The 22,393-nt window shown below is 31.6% G+C and overlaps 1 protein-coding gene across 1 annotated transcript in view; it reads right to left on the reverse strand.

Moving 5' to 3' along the window:
- Positions 1 to 867: 867 nt before the first annotated feature.
- Hph (HIF prolyl hydroxylase) overlaps positions 868 to 22,393 on the reverse strand; it is a 46,461-nt gene continuing 24,935 nt past the window's right edge. The window contains exons 4-7 of the mRNA XM_088242977.1: positions 11,384 to 11,520; positions 9,301 to 9,420; positions 8,662 to 8,726; positions 868 to 8,338 (exon numbers count right to left, since the gene is read on the reverse strand). Coding sequence (XP_088099103.1) covers positions 8,274 to 8,338; positions 8,662 to 8,726; positions 9,301 to 9,420; positions 11,384 to 11,520 — 387 coding nt within the window. The 3' untranslated portion in view covers positions 868 to 8,273. The remainder of the gene's footprint in view (positions 8,339 to 8,661; positions 8,727 to 9,300; positions 9,421 to 11,383; positions 11,521 to 22,393) is intronic.

A 22,393-nucleotide genomic window follows, 5' to 3' on the forward strand; every position in this document is an offset into this window, starting at 1 on the left:
TTATATATTTGTAGACAAATTGTGCTTAGGATTTGAAAATTAAGGGTAACAAGTCTCGCCTCCCAGGGCCGCGTTTACAAACGCTATCTTCAACTGTACATATCTAGACAGTATTAAGTAAATTTATATTTTTGTATGAAAATTTTAAGTATCTTGGTCGGTAATCTGCAATAGAACATGTTTAGAAAAAAATTTGTATACATACATACTTAATTTTACTTCATAGATAAAATTGAAGAAAAATATTAACTTGCCATTGTAATACGGGCCGTGGTTCGGTTCCTGGAATCCCTCCTTTGAATACTGCAATATTTCATTGTCTCTGGACTGGCGCCTGAATAAGACTAATCAACTAACTTTCCATGTAATAAAAATGATCTAGATATGCTGCGATTTGAGTGCCAATGCAGAGCCCTATGCACGACTGTATGCAGATAGGGATATGATGATGAATAATTGGATGATTTTGTTTTTCTCGCTAAAGAAAATGTAGGTGTAAGTGTTTAATGATTACATTTCACAGCTAACCAAGACACTCCTAAGCCAGTGCACACTGACACCTCTCCCGTTGGGGTATACAGCCCGTGTTCTGGCAACACGCGGATGCCCTCAGCCTGTACCCAATGCCCGATGTGGTAATAGCCGATCACTTCCAGCCCTTCACAAGATTGCATCAGAACTGCCACTTTGTCAATCCGGTGAGTTCAATTTTCTCACCTGTTTTTTTATTTGGTCAACTGCATCCCTGACAGCCAAGTATACCTTTGCAACTGGTGGAAGTTTTATTAAAAATTTTGATTGTTTACTCTACTAAAGCTTCTGATTTGTTCCCACTAGCTATGAAAAAATATTTATTAAAAGGCAAACTCACATTAATTAATTTATTTATTTAATACTTCACACGAATACATTATATAATTAAATTAACAATGCATTCCTCACTGGGAAAACTGGGTGATATATATTATATTTTATTTTTTACACAATTGTTTTAGACTTTTTATACAAAAAAAAAAAAATTTAGTACAAACATATTGTTACAAATCTCAACTTAGTGTAGGTAGCTTGGATTATAGGAATTATAGAGTGACCATAGTTTCCGGGTTAATTGCATTTCATGGCAATGTTTTTTGCTTTTTATTTCTCAATAATTTGTGCAATAGGTGAAGAAAATAAATACTTCAATTGTTTAACAATATATATATAATTTTTAAATAGTTATTATTGTTATTTTTTTCCAGGGCTCATTTCCTAGAACAGAATATTCCTTCAAGGCAGTGGCGTGCGTTCCATATAGGCACATAAGCAGTGCCTACCCTACTAGAATTTTATTAAAACAATAACAAAAAATAATATAAAATATGCAAGTTACTATTTGTAAAATTTGAAAAATGCGCCAAGTCGTGTATCGTTCCGATAACGGCAGAGGCACGAACTAAAAATGCCTATTTTCTTCACGCATTCGTTCTTGTATACGCGATCAATGCGCGTGTGTGTGGGTTATTTTTCAGTTGTATTTACGCGTGTATGAGTTGGTTCATAGGCAGTGCTTATTTGAACTAAAAAACGAACACGTTACTGACATCTAGCGATTTTTTCTATTATTAATTAATAAAAGATGATTCAAAACAATGTCAGATAAATAACCTCGAACTGATTTCTTCTATTACATTCGAAGAGTGCATATTTGTTTTGTTGATGAAAAAATTGAAATGGAGTTTTGTTAAACTTGTGATAGTGACGGAAATGTGAGTTTAATCGTTTTAAGAAACAACACGTTTTCTCGGCTATCGTTTATGGACAAAAAACTGATTATTAGCAAAGGAAGATGCACTGCTAAATTAAAATTGATACAAAAAAATAATTAAATGTTACATTCTACTGCCTGCCCTAGTTAAAAACTCTGTGCACGCGACTGCTTCAAGGTGTACATACCAGCAACTAGAACATTTGAGGACTCGCAGATTCCAGAAGATTGATTTTTGTATTACCTTTGATTAATTTTCTGTAATTTATGACATTTTAAATACTCCACTGTTAATATGTGTTTTAAATAACAATTTATTGTTATTTAACAAGTTTTAAATTGAAGATAATTAAAATTCTTAAATGTTTATGCCACGCTGAGAATTTTGACTTATTTAAAGTGAATAAATTTGTGAAATAACTTGGTAGTATTGGGCAACCATAAGATACCCTTTTATGATCGTATGTAGCCATATGCTGAGTCAAGAAATTACTCAAAACCACAGAGCGTACCAATTTTATATAAATTCAAATAGCACTAGGTGCAAAGCATGCCAGGTGCATTGTCAGGCACCTTGGGCATGTAACTGTCAACGCGCCATGCGCGGTTTCAGCAGTGAACAAATTTACTATAGACATTTGATTTTTTAAAATTAAACACTTAAAAGTGTCGTTTTGTTGAATCATTAAAAATTTCATGTCATTGTTGAAACATAAAAATAGACATTAATACAAAAAATCAATTTCATTTACAGTTTTCATCAACTTGTCCAGTTGATATAATTTAATAATTGAGTGGCGTAAACAAAGCGAATATTTCATTTGTTTATATGTTTTTAAATTTTTTTATTGCATTGTTAGAATCAAGTTAAGATCTTAATATTTTTTTTACTTTTTCTTTTAACCATTTTTGTTAAATGCCCATTTTCACAATGTAAACGCGCTTATTTATTGCTGTATATTGTTAAATTAATAAGGTCAAACTAGGGGTAGGGAGAATAAACTAGTTAGATATCTCCTCCCCCCAAATCTTATTCTTAAAAACTGATAAACATTAAATGGAATGATGCGATTTCCATACCAACCCGATAAAACGGTGTTTTTTGAACAGTAAATCTTGTAAATTATTAAAATTATGAATGAAAATGTTGAATGGGAGAGTTTTTTTATCATCATTTCCTTTCCGCGCCCAGTGGTGCATAGAGCACTGCATTGGTACACCAATCGCAGATTTTTTAAGATTAGGAGTTTTTGTAAGATTTAAAGAAATAAGTTTTAAATGAAGATCATCTTATTTTTAAAAATCCATCGTTCATGATGATATCAAATAAGATTTAGGGTATCCTGATAAAAAAAAAAAAATACGGGCAATTTACATGATTTCGGGGGAATGGGTCAATAAAATACCCCAAGTTTTTTTTTATTTAAAGATGAAAAAATATTAAACTTAAACTTTATTATCGTAAATTTACTTTTATATATACACATTTTTTATGTCTTATAAGCCTTAACCTTCTGGGGGCGACGGTCATGTAATTTCTTATCAAACCATTCCTGCGGCTGCTTTTGATTGAATATTTATTTTTATGATTGTATAATGAACAAGGCACTTAAAAATTAATAATTAAACTTGAGAAGACCTAACCTGTTCAAAGAACATTTTGGGGTAATAAAATAAACATTACAGTCCCTTGATTTATGAAGATAACGCGAACAAAGAAGATTCATAGTAAATCACTTGCCACTTGTAACAGTACCACCATGCGCCACCTTGAATGTCATATGATACTTCAGAGCAGTCATATTGGAATACTGCGCCAATTAGCTAAATATATTTTTTATTGTACTAGGACACTTCAAAAGCTTTTAATAAAACGGGTTTTACTGGTTAATTGGTGGTTTTTGACACTTGACATGTTCTTTATCACTTAATAATAAAATTTTACGAGGTGAAATTGATGTTTATTGACAAAACGGATTTAAAATTTTGCACACGTGTAACTGTAACAGGATTTAAGACATAATCCTACACCACATGGAGAGCAAACCTATCGAGTAAATTTTAGTTTTTTTGGTTTGATTTTGTGTTCACGTCAACCAAATTTTGTGACGTCTTAATAAATACAATATTTTTTAAACGATCACTTTAAAAAAATCCAATCGTTCGTAATTTCGATGCTCAAAATGTATTTAACAATTATTAAAACTGTATGAACTATATGTCGGCCTCGTGGTGTAATGGTCAGCGCGGTTGGCTACCAAGCTAGAGGTCTCGGGTTCAATTACCGATATGGTTGACATAAAATGTTTATTTAAATTATTTTTTTTTACACAAGAATATTTTATAGTCCCTGGACTGGTATCTGAAGCGTAAGACTGATCATCTTACCCCCATGTATAAAAAAATATCAAGATACGCTACGATTGGTGTAACATTGCAGTGCCCTATGCACCATTAGGTGCAAAACAGAAATAATGATGATGATGAAAACTGATACTGAACATATTACAACAGATATGGAGAACATTTAAGAAAATGGAATATAGAAGTCAGACATCTACAGGACTTATGACCAGGGCCGGCGACAGAAATTTTGGGGCCCGTAACTATGATCGTTTGTCGGCCCTCTGGTGAAGTCGTTAGCACCTCAAACGTAACACTGTTCGATTTTAACTCTTATGCTCGCTCACCTTCTGCGACTGTTATTGGCAGAGTACAGAAAATGCGCAATGCTATACACACTTCTCTAAAGATGCTTTCCAACTGCAACTTAACTGCTAAATTGCATTCAGTAATACAAAGGAATCTCCTGAGGCAGAGACTGCACTTTCTGTAAAAGTCGCTTTATAAATAGTTTTAAGGTGAATAATTTCACTTTCTGAGTTTGATGTCCTTCGGGTACATTTTTATCAGATTAGTACAGCTTTCTCTTATCTCATCTTCTCTCATGGTTTGAAAGTTGAACAGCGATGAAACACACTACAGATACGATTTATGTGCTCAAATCGATGTTTGAGTTCCGTTATTATAAAATCCATGATTACCAGGAAAACATTTATCTTAAATTTAATATCTGGGTCCTGGTCTTGTCGACGCTCAGGTGGGAACTCTGCTGTAGTACCTTTATTGTTTGCAACAAGTTTGGCTTCAGAAAGTAAAGTTGGCCATTGTTCCCTTAGTGACTGCATTTCTGATGTTAGTTCTTTTATATTCGCTGTAGCAATTTCCATAGTAATGGCTCTTGACTGTAAGATCAAATTCCTCTCATCAAAGCTTTCTAGTACTTTTACCCACGTGACTGCCATTAGTACAGCTTTAAAAGATGAACAATATTTACGCAAACCAACAGCTTCAGAGTAGGCTTCAGCGCTGAGTTTCTGTTGTCCGGTGTCAATTAATTCTTCCAAACCTTGAATGACACTGGGTAAGTGTCTAGCAACAGGACGTATGGCTTCTTTTCTGGAACTCCAACGGGTATCACTCTGTCTGTGAAAAGAGCAACCTGTCTTTTGTGTCAGTATATTCCACCTGTCAGGACTGCCACTGAAAAGAGCAAACAAGCGATTAATACATCCAAAGAATTTTATGGTGTCAGGGCAGCATGATGCAGCATGCACACCAACTAGATTCAAAGAGTGTGCAGCACATGGTGAATAAATTGCTGTTGGATGTTTTTCTTGAATTCGAGCTTCCACTCCTTAATATTTTCCCGACATATTGCTTCCATTACCGTAGGCTTGCCCTCTGCAATCGTCAATATTGATGCCATGATATTGGAGTCTGCTTAACACTTCATCTGCGATTTCCAATCCAGCTTTTTGGCAAAAGTCAAAAAACTTTCAATATGTCCATGTATTTATAATTTTCTCAAACTGAACGGTTTGGGTAGGTAGGAAGAAATTGCCTTAAGGCAATATGCCCGCCCTTATATGTATATATATTGTATATGTATATAAAGTGTCAAATAAAAAAATAAAAAATATATATTCTTCTATATTCCTCCAATTCTTCCGTCGGTTGATGTTTGTGAAGTTAAAGAGCTGTTATAATAGACAAAATGGTGAATGTTACACAACGTGAAAAGTGGTCACTTTAAAAAGCCAATGATAGGTCATAAGCTCTGTAGATGTCTAGACTTCTATATTCCCTTCTCTAAAATGTTCTCCATCTCTGTTGTAATATATTCATATTAACAGCTCCCTAAGGGGATTATTCCAGTTCTTGTCTACAAAAATTTGGACCGACTCAAAACACTGTTGATAAAACTGAATAAGTTTTTTTTTCTAGCAAAAACTACTTTATAAAACGGTTTACCAACAAAAGATTTTCTGACACATATTTTTTAAAGAAATGTTTGTCTCAAAAAACACTCACCACTACACAATGTTTTGATAAAATTATTCGTAAAGTCACGCACTAAACTAAATTTAATTAGGGACCCACAAAAATTCGAAAGTATTAAAAAAATGGAAAATCAAAATATTCGCCGCTGTGTATATCCTATCCACGCACAATGCTACAGCTACGCTGACGTAATTACCGGAAAGAACCCGGCGAGATACTATTGGTCGAAGTGAACCCGCCAGAATTTCAAACTGATTAGCTGTTTTCTTAGGTTCGCGACCCGAGTAAGTGATCTCTTAGATCTGGATTTTTAGTAAACAAACATATAATTTTCGCTGTTAAACCGTAGATGGCATTAGTAGCATGAAATATCCTATACACTTATTTTAGTTGAAACGTCATAGGGTAGAAGTTAACGATTTTATCGGCCGCCAAAGGCCAGCATAACAACATTGTTAACGTTCGCGTTGAACGGTAGGAAATCTAGTATGGAACGTCGGGTAGCAACATATGTCCAAAGAGTTAAGTATCTATGATTTTCATTAAATTACTTTTTCAAACTTAACCCAACAATATCTTGTTATATATATGTATTTACAAATATTCATGCATATTAAATCACATTTGGTTACACCATATGACATGATAATTTTTATCTAATTTTAATGTTTGCATAATTAAGTATGTACATATTTTATTGACAATGCAAAGTAATTATATTACAATCATTAGTTAAATATTAAAACTATAAATAATTTCAGTTCATGTTTCCCTGGCACAATCATTACTGTTTCTATAAGTTCGTATACTGATAATGGACTGATTTACACACTTAATAATTTCATCAAATTAATGAATTATATAAGTTACGTTTAAAGAAAACAAAAATAATTATTTCATAAATAACATTTTTTATAAGAAATACATTATGCTTAGAATAGTAAAAAGCTATCTAAAAAATAAACTTTACATAACATGTATTTATAGTTATATTGAACTTTGACGAATTGTCGGAATCTTTAAAACCGCTCTTCAAAAACAACTATTTTCTACTATCAATTTAAAGTAATATTGTGTTCAGTCATTACTGTACATTTCAAATAACATAAAAAATAGTAATTCTGCCAATCGACAGTTATCATTAGGATACTCATTTTACATAAAGCATAATGATTACAATAAAATAAGACATAGATCAACCATAATATTATATAACAATTGAGGATAAAGGAACCTGATTGAGAATACATTTGCTATGTGAAAACATACACAGTATATCTATGAGGTAAAAACTAGGTGAAAATGTTCACCCGGTCGCATTTATTTAATTTTGGTATTTGCTAATAGTTTTATAATCCCCTTTTTCCAGAAAAATGTGGAAAAAGAAAATAGCCAACCGTTTAGTGTAATGTAACATCAACTTAAAAAGGAAGTAAATTTTGAACTTCAAACTTGACGTCCTTATTTATGTGATGACAATAATTGTTTTATACCAACTGAAAATTGTAAAACATTACATATTTGGTTTGGCTGATAGGAATATTGACGTTCAAAATTTAATTTTAAACATCAACATAATTGTTTTTACATCACTCTTATGATAACCGTATGTTTCATAAGAAGATACATATTTATATAAAAGGTTACGAGCTTACAATAATCATCATTTATCACAAGACAATTTTATCTAATTTATATATCACTTAGGCCGGGTTGTTTGATTACTAGTAGTTCAAAATCAATAGTTGTTTTGAAAATGTTTTTTTGTTTTCATAAAGAAATTATTCTGTTTTTAAAATTGTTACTTTTACTTTCGATTTTTAACCAAGGCCTCAAAAAAGGAAAAAAAACTATTTCCAATTATCAAACCAAGCCTGTCTTAGATCCATGTGTAATGGCAAATCAGTTTTGTATTTAGCTTTATTTTCAAATAATGTATCTTTTTACAGATTGCTTAGAATTTTTTATAATTTGAAAGACAGAGTAAAACTAAGGATGTTTGCGAATTTATAGAGCTCGTCCAGATAGAGAGAGGCCAGCACAGTAGAACAGCGCGCGCAAGGTATCAGTAAGGAATCGCTATATATTTATACACAGAGCAGAGTAGCTTAGATTCACAGTTCTTGAGATGTTAGAATTTCTTAGTTGTAGTTGTGTTAAGAACTGCTTCACTTCGCTATCTTCATACTCTGTTGAAATACATTCGATTCCCACTTCCTAGCTCGCGCAATTCTGGGTGAATTTGATCTATTAACAGAAAAACACATTGATTACAAAAAGCAATAATATTTACATTTATTTTTTTAAAAATATAAATGATCTAAAGATTCTTAAGAAAGGGAAGTAGCCGAAAATCATAGTTTTAAAAAATACTTTTCTGACATTGCTCCCAATGTTTAAAATATTTAACAAGGATTATATTATATTTAACATGTCAGGCTTTATTGTTTTGTTTCATATCTATTTGAATATTCATCAAATACGTATAACCTAGACTTTCTGTGTGATAACATTTAGGCTGTAAAACTTTATTGAAATATTTTAATAACTAAAGAATGTCAGTCACTTACTCGGGTATCTTCTCCGGTGTTCCATAAATTCGTCGGAATCATAATACCATAAAGTTATGGCATACCTGTAAACATTAAATAAACCAATATGTTAAATATAGTCATAAGTGCAAAATAAAAGTTTGAAAAGTCGAAAAAGAATCTTACAAATAGGTGTTGGAAAGAATGATTAGAAGAAATATAAAAAAATATTATTTTGCAGGAGTTATTTCCATATTCTAGATGTGTATAAAACTGTATTTTTGAGAAAAGCGTAGTTGACAAATAATAATAAAAAAATATTATTACTAAAACTCAATATTGTTACATTGGACAAGAGTTCTAGTTCTTAATCTTAAGATAGTAAATGACTAGTAGGAATTTTAATATTAAATCCTATTTATCACAGAAATAAATAAATAGAAGCACTTATATTTAATCTTCTATGGATTTTTTTATACACCTTTAAGGATGTATTTTAATTTTCCTCAATATCTATAAAGGCTGAATGTATTGGTTATTTCACTGGTTATTTTTATGGAACTAGCAATAAACATTTTACCTTAGTATTTTTATATACAACAGTAAAGTAATTGATTTTCCAAAAGAAATAATCTAAAAAATCAATGGAATTGGATTAAAATAAAATAATCAAATTACCTAGTGCTGAAGGCTGGTTGGACCTCATGAGGATTCCGTCGATCTGACCAGAAAAATAAAACCCTATCAAATATGGGTTTTATATCTGCTACCTGTTCCTGCCATCCATCAGGAAATATTCTGAAATAAAAAATAGTTATTAATAAAGATATATTTTCAACAATGAGAATAAGTCTCAGAAGCCCTTAAGTCCAAAAATACCACAACTATTAGTCCTTTTTTGTCTTTTGTCATTTTCCATTAATTTATTATCAGATTTACTGCGGTTTCGCATGAATATTTATTTATGAACCCTGATTGTTCATTTATAAGATACTCTTATTTTCTATAAATTTATTTTATTACCAACATTTCAAAGGGAAGACAATTTATAGGTCTAAAGTCGTCAAAATCTTTGGTATCGGTGAAATTACAGATATTTTCCATTTTTCTGGAAAAAATCGCGTTCTCAAAGAGTTGTTAATGATTTCTATTAATGTTTCAACTACTGCAGTATCCATTAAACCCAGAATCGATTTCACAGTATTTAATCATCGCACAATGGTTTCAATCTCAATTTTCTCAAGAGTTTTTTTTTTAAAAATGTTATTTTATCTTGCCAATGAATTGATTCAAATTTTGTGTACTTTCCGTATTTTCAGTTCCATATATTTTTTATTTATCCAACATTCATTGAGGATTACTTTATTTAAATGTATGTTTCATTAAACTTTGAATATAAATGAGTAATTGCTTCAAAATCTTTGTTGATACTAAGTATATTTTTTATGAGAATATTAAAAGTTATTGTTAAATGATGATATTTCACAGGACAGAGATGTTACTATTGTATCAATTCTAGTTGGTTATAAAATATATACTAATAATGTGTATTATTAGGTAATTTTGTTTAAATCATCGCTGTTTTATATAACTTATCATGGTTTTAAACATCGTGACTCTCGTGTTTGTACCAAAGACATGCATTTTTTGTGGGACACCTGCTATTTCAGGGAAATTTTCTATTGCTGACACTTATGTATCTGTCCGACGAATGTCTATATTCTTGATAACTTGTTTCTGTTAGTAAATCTCTTGAAATATACAATAATCCTTTTGAATTTTCTCGCACTAACCGTCTAAAAATCCTAGGAAAGTTATACAACTTGATTTGAGTTGATTGGGTGGAGGATAAAAGACACTGAATTCCTTTTATGAATCTTTTTTCTAATTAGCATTGCCAACATCCATGAAATTTTTAACTCTGTCACTTCAACAGAATGATACAACTGAGAATGATATATTTATTGCACTATGTATTTTTTCTTGTTATTATGGCTTAGCATGGGCAAAGCCTAGAAAGCAACAATGAGTGCATGAATTTGTAAATAAATGTAATTTTTAATTAATAAATATATTATTTATATATTGTTTCTCAATAAAATACTACCATCTCCCTCCCGTATATCTGCTGAAAGAATTTCTGATGGAAATGCGATATCATCATTAGCAATTTCTTCTGTGGTCACAGAAGAAATTGCCTAATAAAAGTGCGTAATTAGAGGATTATAATCAGTAAGAAAAATTTCCATATCTTCATAGTGGGATAACAGATGTTAGATTTTTCCTTCGATATAAAAACCTTTTTTTTCTTTCAAAATTCACCTTTCTTTTATTTACCAGACACTGTTTATCAGTTGAAACATGATTTGTAAGTTTGCGTATTTGTGCATGAAAATACAATTCAAACATGAACTGGATTGTGGTCCCGTGACTAGTGTTGAAGTCTCATGAATGAAATGTTTAAACCCTAGTCTACCACAACTCGATTTCTATTTTCAAATAGAAAATGGCCCACAAAATTGAGATAGTTGGGTAAATCATAAAAGCTGTTTTTTCTTAATTAATAAACCAAATTATGAGAATTTATTTTAGCAAAACACAAGATATGATATCTGCAGTTTCACCTCTTATAAACTACTAAGTAAACTGATAAATTGTTTAAAATTTTGAAAAAAGTTTTAATGTGAAAATCAAAAATAACAAAATGAGCAGTACTAATTAAGATAGTTGTAGTTTGTTTATTGACGTGGAATGGATTTACCTGAGGAGGCCACCATTGGAGGTTTCCCAATCCTGGTTCAGGTAATAGATAGCAGTTATAAGACGACCATCCTTGTTAGGGTTATCTACGTGCTTAACATAGTGGCTGCCAGAGCCCGGATAGCACGCCACCATTGCCTAAAACAAACGGAAAAAAAAAACATTGATTCCTCTTATTTTATTTTATTTGGAAAATCAACAGTTCTACATATTTATAGACATTAAGAAATATTGCATGGGTTTAAAACTTTTTTTTATTGCCCACAATGTTTAAAGTATTATCAAATATTTCGAGACAAGTGGATTTTACACCCAAGGGAGTTATCGAGATTTTACAAAGAATATTTACAAAACATTTTTGAGAGTAAAATATGAAAGTCTCGTCATTTAGTGCTTATGACTTGTCATTGGCGGCTTTAACCCAGATAGCAGTGAAACTTGGTACAAACTTGATTTAAGATTGATGGAAGGTTGAAAAGGAAAATTTGACGCGACAAGTTTTTATCAAAAGTTGCTGGAATATTGTCATGTCAAATTTTAAGAGACAAGTTTTGACAAAACTTGCTGGAATCTTGTTATGTCAAGAATGGTATTTCAGAATCCGAAAGTCATACAGTGATGATCAACACATTGCCATATAAATAAAAATATGGAGAGAATTCTTTTTTTATTTTTTTAAAATTTAAACAGTTATATTTAATCCCAGGACTTCTCTACAAGACCGATTTTTTTTTGGCACCACAACAGGCCTTGAGGCCCAATTACAGTGGTGAATTACAGCACGGTACACCCAGCCTTAAAAAAAATCACATTTAATGTTTGTGTTCTCACTAGGAATCGAACCCAGAACCTTCCGCGTGTGAGCCAAATCACTACACCACGGAGGCCGCCGAATTAAATTAGTGCATTACAAATATCCAAAAAAGTGGTTAATTCCAAACAACATTCAAATTGGCAGTACTATCAAAGTCATAGAAAAATGATATATTTCACCATTTTTGTCTGTTGGTTTCATGTCATTTTTAATTCGCTCGTGAATTCGTATTTTAATTACGCATTTATCATTGGATGTTTTTCCGGCGATTTTTAAAACTTTTAATACTGTCGAAGTGTTAACACTCAGTTTAAAGGATAAACTATTGATATGCCACCGAGGAAAAAACAATAAAAATGAGTTTTCGTAGCACTGTCATTTGACAAAACCGTCTTGTCAAGAGTTCTTTACAAGTATGATATTAATATCTCATCAACTGCATAATGCTTACAATAGTTTAAACTGATTAATTATTAAATATCACAAACATTATACGATTATTTAATTGAATTATGTTTTATTTACAGAACGAAAAGGCTGTTGATAATATATCGATATAATAAACCAATACTTCAACCCAGGCTCTTATACTTAACAAAAGTTAACAGATAGAAGAGTTGAGGAAATGAAGATGTTTAAACATAGGCAGAACGCTCAATGTTACACAGTTTGTAAATTGGCCACTTCAACCAGCCAATGACAGTACATAAGCCCAGTAAATACCTAGACTTCCATATTTCCTTCCCAAAATGTTTTCCCTCTGTTGCAACAAATTTTGATTTGAATATCGGATACTTTTTACCATGAGAAATCCCGCTAGTCGAAAAGCTTGTAAGTCATAAAACAGTTTTATTTATTTGTTTCAGAGTTGAAAGACAAAAGAATGCACCGGACTCTGATCTCCAGTCAATTGACATGACTTATTAGACATCACATCATCTGACTTTCTTGGGAAAAATAGCCCGTAATTTTTATTACTTATTCAAAATAAATATACTGAGTAATAATAACAAAATATTTTATTTAATATTAACATTTTTAAGAAGCTTCGTGTTTTTGTTTTTTTTCGTTTTTTGTTTTTTTTTAAAGGTTTTTTTTGTATTTTTTTAGGTTTTTTGCCAAATAAATCCAAAATTGCATGAATGTTGGTGTGACAACCTTGTAGGATGTTTGTAAAAACAAACATCATGCAAGTTTGTTGGATGGTAACTAGGAACTTTGATTTAAACTTGCCTCAAGTTTACAAAGTTGCAATCTCAAACTTGGGTCAAGCTTGAACTCTTGATACTTCAAACTATACTATACAAGCTTGAGGCAAGTTTAAATTGCTATCTGGTAAGTGATCTACAAAATGTTCTCCATTATAATATAACTATACATGTACATAAATATTAAAATGGAGACAGATAAGCGGTGTTGCAGTTGCTTATAGGGCTAATTGCAAAACCGGCGACGCGGGTTTAATCGAGAAAAAAAAAAGAAGAATTTTTCTCAATTGATCTGGTTGTTGTGATGTACTTTTCATTTCTTTTTTCTCACCTGTTGACAAGCATCATCAAACTGCCACATAAAACCTCTAAATATTTTTTTTAAATGCTCCCGTGTTTTTATTTATCAGAATTTTATATACAATGAAATATAATGCGTTTCTCTAATTTTCATGTTAGTGGTCACATGGGCAGAATGGTAAATGTTACAGTGTGTAAAGTGGCCACTTAAACCAGCCAATGACAGGTCATAAGCCCTGCAAATGCCTAGACTTCCATATTCCCTTCTCAAAAATGTTTTTCCTCTCTGTTAAAATAAATTTAAATAGTTCAATTCTTTCTATTTCTTTATTATTTTTCAATATGTGTGTTCTGTGCCTTGATCACCGACTTATTTTTAACAACTGTAAAATGCTTTTTTTCTTTAATTTGTATTTTTACAAATAATTTTTAAAAATATTACCTATTAATTTGAATAAATGTGTTTTATATACTTTCTATTTTTTTTATTTTTTATAACCCAGAATCATTTTACTAAATTTATAAATTAATACGATTTTCGCAATTATTTGGGGTGGCAATGATTGGGTTAGTGTTTTGAGTACAGTTTAGCTAAATAAGTTGTAAAAATAGTATTTAATTTGTATATTTAATTATTTAGAAAGTCATAGAGATTTTAATAGACTATCTATCGTGTTGTCTACGCACAGTAAAAATATAAAATACCGTATTTAGATAAAACTTTCCGGAAGTCGGCCGGTTCCTCCGTTACTGATAATTACTTTTAATTAGGAATTACTGGGTTTTTCTGATATAATTTTAGAAATCTTTTAAAATTCGAAATACTACGTGACTTTTTTATGCTAGATCAAGTAAACGAGTGAATACAAATTTGTATATCGAAGTTTTACTGACAGAATGCATTAAGTCATTAAAACAAGTTGCGGGATAATCGCATTTAAAGTTTTTTTATTCTTCTAATTCTCTATTTCAAGAGCAATTGTTATTCTAGGCATAGCATAAAATTTGAAATCGACATATTGTACCTATATTAAAAAATATTTTAAATATATCGAACCTATCATTACAGAATGCATTATGTCGACTGTCTTTAAATAAATAAAATAAAAATGCTTTAAATGCGATTATCCCGCAACTTGTTTTAATGACTTAAAATTACTCATAAGAGTATAAAACTGATCCCAAATGACGAACACAATGCGAGTTTAAAAAAAAAAATATTTTTAGAAATAAAATTAGTAAAGCGCCCTTGAGGTAACATATATGGCGCTATCTAAGTTATCCATAATAATTGATATTATTGGTGTACCATTGTAATTAGGTGCGGATATAAAATACATTTTCCCTTACAAGTTTGCGTTCGGCACCGATACGCGCCAATCGCAGACCACCGTGATTGCCACCAATAATATTCATTTAACTCTTGCTGTGATGTTACATGTACACGAGTCTACATAAAATACAAGACTTGATATTATCCTTTTGTAAAAAAAATAATGAAGTCGTATTTTGCTATAACAGGCTTAAATTATATGATTATTATATAATATTTTATTATAGAATGTGTTAAATTTACTTAGAGTAATAATTTTCTAGAGAAGCTCTCAAGCTTTTTATTGCATAGAACAAAAGCGTTTCAAATTTTTGTTTGGTTTTCAGTTTAACAACAAACGTGTTTCGGTTTGCGCTCGCAATTCTCAACGCAAGTACCTACGGCCCGTTGTATTGCTGTGATCTGCAGCTAAGTTCGTGGTTAATAATCACAGAATGGTAAATTTGCGTTTTTATATATCCGTATATATTTTAAAACTTGTCATATTTTGCTTAACGTAACACGGCGTTACAGAACCGTCTCTAGGGGGATTTTTAAACAGTATTTTAAGCGTTAATGTCGATAGGAATGTGATGTAATCAAAATGCAAAATAATGGAATGAGTGTGACGAATAAAATATACGTAAATTTAGACAAAGACTTTTATAGGCGAGGAACATCCGTGACTCGGTTTACTGTTTTTACAGCATTTTGACGAGGCTGTAGAGTGGGCTGAAGATTTTTCTTCGGATTTCCCGACGCAAGCATGACCGGCCGCACGTAGGCAGTAGGAAACTGTGGGGGGCGAAGGCGGGGGATAGAGCCTCCCGTTACCTATTTAGCCAGTGCATTACAAAACTACCTATAATAGTCGGCGAAAGGTCGCATCGCATAACAAAATGCATCGACAGACGGGAATTGAATGCTGGTTTTACGAACCCTCATTTGAAAAATGGATATTGACAAAAAAGTCGACAAGTTAGAGTTAACTCGATTCAATTTTCATGTATTTATTTTGGAAGCGTTCACACACGAATCACAATAACAAGGGATTTACCGATGCTAAATTTGTCGCACTAGAAGTGGTAAAAAAATGTAACTGCTGTTTTAAAACAGTTACCCTTCCAAAACACCTAAAACAGTTTCACAATAAAAAACGAATCACCAAGCGCAGAAGTAAATTTAAAAAAACATTTCGCGGGAAAAATTTAAAAAGCAAAGAGTAGCAAATTAAACTGAAACAGTATCATAACCAGTTGTAACTTTTAAGACATTTTATAAAAACTGGAAAACTACACTGTACTAAAAAAAGTATAAGCCTACACCGTTTTAAAAAAAATGCGTTTCAAAGAAACTCTGTTTAAATTATTTGTTTTAAAGAATTATTGCTACTTTTATAAAAAAAATGAAATGCCCATCTCTAGTCGATACAGTTTGATTAAATTTTCTATCCCAAAACTGCAGTATTTGTATATACATTTTTCAGTTGCCTTCCTCAACAAAATTTTATAAATCTACGACTCGACTATTAAATAAATGTAGGGATAGTAAAATTGAGAATGCTTCAAAAACATATCGTCATTGTAGATCTGTAGAAGAAACAAAATCTGATTGATCAGAAAATAGGACAGGAAATTCCAAAAAAATGTTCTAACAAATAAAAAATAATGAATTCAACAGGGAAATTGTTGTAGAAAAAACTTGAAATTTGGTTTTTAAAAAGAAAATATTTATTTTTTAAATCACACAATTTTTGTGTTTTTTTTTTATAAACTCTGGGTTAAATTATGCTTTCAATAATCATTTAAAAAAATTAACATAGTTAAAAACCTATTAGTTCAAACCCTTATATATGCAATAATGTTTTTTGTACTTTTTTTGTCTTGAAAACATTTTTTTTTAATCGTGTGAATGACTGCTATTTTAGATAGAAATAAATTATTTAAATCACCTCAATAACCAGAGTGTTTTCTAATATACGATGACCTAACGGAAGTTTAAAAAAACACATAAAAATGTATAAGAAATCAAGCAAAACGCGGAAAACATTATATGTTGAAAGCAATAAATGTGACAGTTATAGCGGACTACGCAATTTTATACACAAGTTCAAAAATATACCGCCATAATATTTTGATATTTTCACACACTTTTATTAAAACTGGATTATCCTGTTTTAATAAAATGTGTTATCTAGCATGTTCTTTTATTTATCAGCCGGAACAGATTATGGCTCATTAACTCAATTACATTGCATTAAAAAGTACTCAGACGAACGTTATAAAAAATAAGAAACTTCAAATAAGGCATCCAAGATTCAAGATCAATGAAATATTTCCGAAAATACTAGATTTAATATATTAGGAAGATTATCGAGATAAATATTTCAATCAACAGAGATGGAAAACGCGGAGAGGTGTAAATTCCCTCCTCTTATATTGTATCTCTGTTGAAATATCTACATCAATAAAAATATTTCCTATCCACCGTTTGGTGTAAAAATGGGGGCCCATTGTTTTCTGCGACGTTCTGTAGCCCGGCTGCCCGGGGCGCCCGGTTCATAAGCTTCGAAACAGTATGGGTAGGAAAACAAGATGAAAAATCACAACATAAAGAGTAATATGAGCACTGAGCAGTGTGAACACGTGCCACGTGGAATATCAGTTTACGTTATCACGAGCGAACGTGACGAGGCCCACGTGTACCAACTATAAATAAATATACAATAAATCAAAACAAATTAAGAAAATACGCAAAATACCTATTCCAAATCAGATAAAAAATTCAATAAACTCAAATTTATTTTTTAAATGCAAATTTATAAAGAAAAAAAACATGCGTTCATGAAATTGATTAACACTTATATAAATGAACAAATTAATGTAGAAAAAGTGAAGTTCTGAATGCATACAGATTGATATAGCGTTCTTTCTTCTCTGCATACCCCTACGGTAAAACGGCGTGATGGTTAGTTGTTTGCTGTTGTTAATAAATAAATAATAGTGTAAAACTTATTTTTCAAAAAACTAAAATGCAATTAATATTTTACAGCATAGTAGCAAAATTAATTTTAACAACTAAACGTAATTTTTAAGTACGCAAAATATATTACCAGATAATTAATTATTAAGACGATATGCGGTGTCGGGGAAATTTGAGAAATAGGTATTTGAACACAGTTTTTCTGTCACTCTCTCGCAGATGCCTCCCCGATATTGTGCGAAAAATATAACTGCACGTCGGACTGATTATGTCTAACTAAAATCGACAGAATCAAGGTTCCGTTGTCCCGTTTCCCGCATCCCAAAAATCAACAATTTTTTTTTTTAAAGAGTATCAGAATGAAATTTTCAGTGTCGGTATCTTTTCCGATTTTCAAAATTATTTATTATATTTGTATATCGTATGTTCAAAAACTGCAAATAAAACTGGGTGCTTTTTTAAGTTTTCGGATGATTCGAGGTCCCATAAAAAACAATTTATCGAAACAAAAAAACAATAGCCAGCGCCAATGGTAAATATCTATATTATGTAAAAAAAAAAAAACTCTGCTTTAGTTCCATAATCCGGGGAGAAGATACGGGAAAACGATCGTATGAGGAAAAGGCAGACCGCGTTTCCTCTTAATAAAACATTAAAGCAGAAAATTGTTTCAAAACTATATAACTTCAAATTGATAAACAGCTATAAGAGTGCAAGATTTCCATGCCTTGTGCTAGCTCTTGAGCTAGTCTTTTTTTTTGGAAAGTTAGTTATAAGATTAACTTAACATATAAAAGTAGATTGCAATAGAAAAAAAACATGTATTATTTTACGTAACTATATTAATTATTTATTAAACAAAAGTTTTATAAGTAATATTATTATGTGGTAGTTATTACAGGTAAAAGTTTAATTATATGTATGAAAATTGAGATTAAATTATACAAACAAAATATGAAAATAAGATTTACAATAAATAGTAAACATTTTACAAATGCCTACACAAAATACGAGTAGTAAAGAAAATCAGCATATTTCTTATTAGAATCATAATAATGTGATTTTTTGCAATCTTTTTCTTATTGCGATGCCTTGTCAGGTCCCCCCGACGTTGGCGATCACCACAGCGAAAGCATCTCGATCCTGCGCATCTCTTGTATTCAGCAGCCAGGACAACTGCTTATTGGATATACTCGCCATTGTGATTCCTGGGAAAAGATGACCAGAGTGGTTTTTCGTTGCCTTCTCTGGTGGATTTTTCTGTCGGGGTTACCTTCCCTTAGCTGGTTGGTTCTGGTTTGGAGGCGCCAGAAACTCGCTTTTCATCCTCTCGTTATCCGCTGTGATCACACCGTTATGAGTGCGATCCCATTGCCCAGGGTTCTCGACGTGGACGCTAACGAGTTGGACTAGTCAGAAGTGTTGCCGGTGGAATGCAACTGGGCGTTCGCAGCATTTTATAGAATCGCACGCTCCAGCAAGAGGTGACTCACTGCGACCCTGCTGACAGTTTGAACCTAATTATGCTTGGGCACTGCATCAGTACACCGATAACGGCATATCTCGATAATTTTGCAGAGACTATGAAATCATTTTTTTTTTTCTTTTTAAAACTAGTATTTTAACCGTATCTTATTTTTAAAAAAAATTATAAATGGTATATTCTGTAATTTATTTTTGTTCTTCAATTTTTATTATTATCGGTATGTTTTCCGATTTATATTTTTGTTTAATTTTTTAATCACTCATTTTATATATTATAATGTGTATTTGTGGTTCAATTTTTATTATTATCGGTATGTTTTATAATTTATAATAATTGTGTCTCATTTATTTACTATTAATGGCATATTTTCTAATCTATTTTTATGATTCAATTTTTATTATTATTACTTGCATGTTTTCTAATTTAAATTTATATTGATTTTTTATAATGTTATTATTATTCTTTGAATTTATTAAGCATCATTTAATGAAATTAAAAATAAAAAAAACACATGAATAAAATAAGGTCCTTCCTAAACACAGGAATTTCCTAGCTAGTCGGGACCTGAAACAAATAAACTCTGTACATTTTAAAACTGTGAAATACTAAATAAATAAATAAATAATGGCATCGTTGCAAAAAAAAAATTCACGTCGAACTCACGCGTGGTAATCAAACGCGCTAACCACTAAATCACGAGGCGGATTGATATAACACAAGCTAAACAATGCGCGAACAAAAAAACATGCCGTAAACGTGTTTACACAATACATTCTTTATAGAAAAAATATTTCAAGAATTTGTGAATGTATTTTTTAAATATCTACTTAAACCACAAATAACGCGAAGTCACGAAATGTCGAGCGTGAAATGTTGCGCGTTTAGAAGTACGATGAAACCGCGTGTGTAATGTAACAATATAGAAGTATCACTGAAAAAAACTGGTCCTATTATTATAACTATTTTTAATAAATAATTTATTACAATTCTTATTTACGTGTGTATTATATTAAACTTTTAGGATCTTCAATCTAAAACGAACTTTAAATAATTGATTACAAATCTTATTGACGTGGGTCGTGAGTGCGAGGGTAGAGGCCTAAAACGGGCCCATTGCTCGATATTAATGCCATTTTTTTCTCCTGAAGGAGTTCAATAAAATGGAATATTAAAAACTAACAAAATGTGGCTGACTGTCTTATAATTTATATTTGCCAGCCATTGTTACATAACACATAGACACGCCCTATAGAGTAATATATTTTAAAATGTAGCGACACGAAAACGTACCCATAGTTACCAAGTTTATTTATTTGTACCGGGGCCGCGATTATGATGGGAAGCTTAAGACGCCATACCTTCACCATTACGGTTTAGTTGAAGATAAATTCTCCCGAGCGACTGCGAAGATACACTACCGACCCCTCTCATATATTTAATCGCGATTTATATTTTTCAGCATTCACTGACCCATTCTATCATTATTGAATTACCAACACCCAAATTTGTGATGCATCCCCACACCATGATATAAGGCGAATGTTGAACTGTGGGTGCAAGACAATCGTCACTATAACGTTCTCCAGCTCGGCGGCGAACTGTCTGCAAACCGTCTGGACCGATCAAATTAAATTTTGATTGATCAGAAAATACAACTCTTTCCCAATCATTCTATCTGTCCAATTTTTTTTTCGCCCATTCTTGTGCATTCTCCCGAGTCAGATCGCGTCCCGTAGTTCTGACATGAACTGCCGACGAACAGCCAGCAGTGGACGTCCAGGACGTCGAGAACCCGATAGCTTGTAAAGTAGGCAAGCGTGGTTAAGACTGGTCAGAAGCCATCCACAGTACATAGCCGAGCCAACCGTATCGGCTTTTTATTAGTTTTAAAAAAATGACAACTCTCCTTTTGACCAGTCTGTTTTTTGATTGGCTGGAAGATATTGCTTTTACCAATAAGTCCGCCGAAGTATTTCTTATTTGTACTTGAATATTAAAATTAATAAAATAAAATAAAATAATAACATAACTACAGTGTTACATACCCATATATCCTGGGAGAGCCATTCCACGATAGTTTCTCCTATAGTCTTTAAAATATAGCTTGATTAGAATGACAGTTGTCAAACTAATTTCATTAGTGATAGGAAATTACTGATTACTGATTAAATCGATTTTATCAGTTATTTCATGCAATCATGAAACTCTGTTTCCGAAAATTGATATAAAAAACGAAAAAACAAGTCTACTATAGTGTGTTTAACATAATTGAGACCAAAAAATGAGACATTTATACTTTTTCATGAACAACATCAAACGAATATTTTTTTTATTCGACCAATTTGTCCCATCTCTAACGTTTTTGCAAAATGATGTAACCTTGTAAGAACGTCGTTAATAATTAGGTTTATTTTAGTTTTTTTTTTAGTTTTAGAGCTGATTTTATATATTACTGTTGATTTATGTTTCGAGCATTGTAATAAAAAAATAAATTAACACGCCAGATACAAATGATTTTTCGTGTGTCAATATAAATAACTCCGTTGACGTTACTACAAAGTTATGTCGTCACTTTTTCTGACAACTGTCATTCTAATCATGTTACATTTTAAGGACTATAGAGTAAACAGCTACAATAATCCTCAAAACAAACTACTGTGCTGAATCTGTGGTTTTCTATCACTACAGTATTCAAAGTACAACTCGGGACTCGCAATGATTAAATAAAAACATTTATGTATACGAGTAAGACATGATTAATAAACGATTTGGTAATAGCCTAACAAAATTAAGGGTTACGAAATCGGATACTTTGTACTATATCGAAGACGGTCTCGCGGACACGTAGTTATTCACGACTGGCACCACACTGTCTCAGTCCTGGGTCAATATGGCTCTCGGTATTACCA

Source organism: Micrasema longulum, unplaced genomic scaffold, assembly GCF_059751315.1.
Source record: "Micrasema longulum isolate JH-2025_06_02 unplaced genomic scaffold, ASM5975131v1 h1tg000178l, whole genome shotgun sequence".
Taxonomy (NCBI): Eukaryota; Metazoa; Arthropoda; class Insecta; order Trichoptera; family Brachycentridae; genus Micrasema; species Micrasema longulum.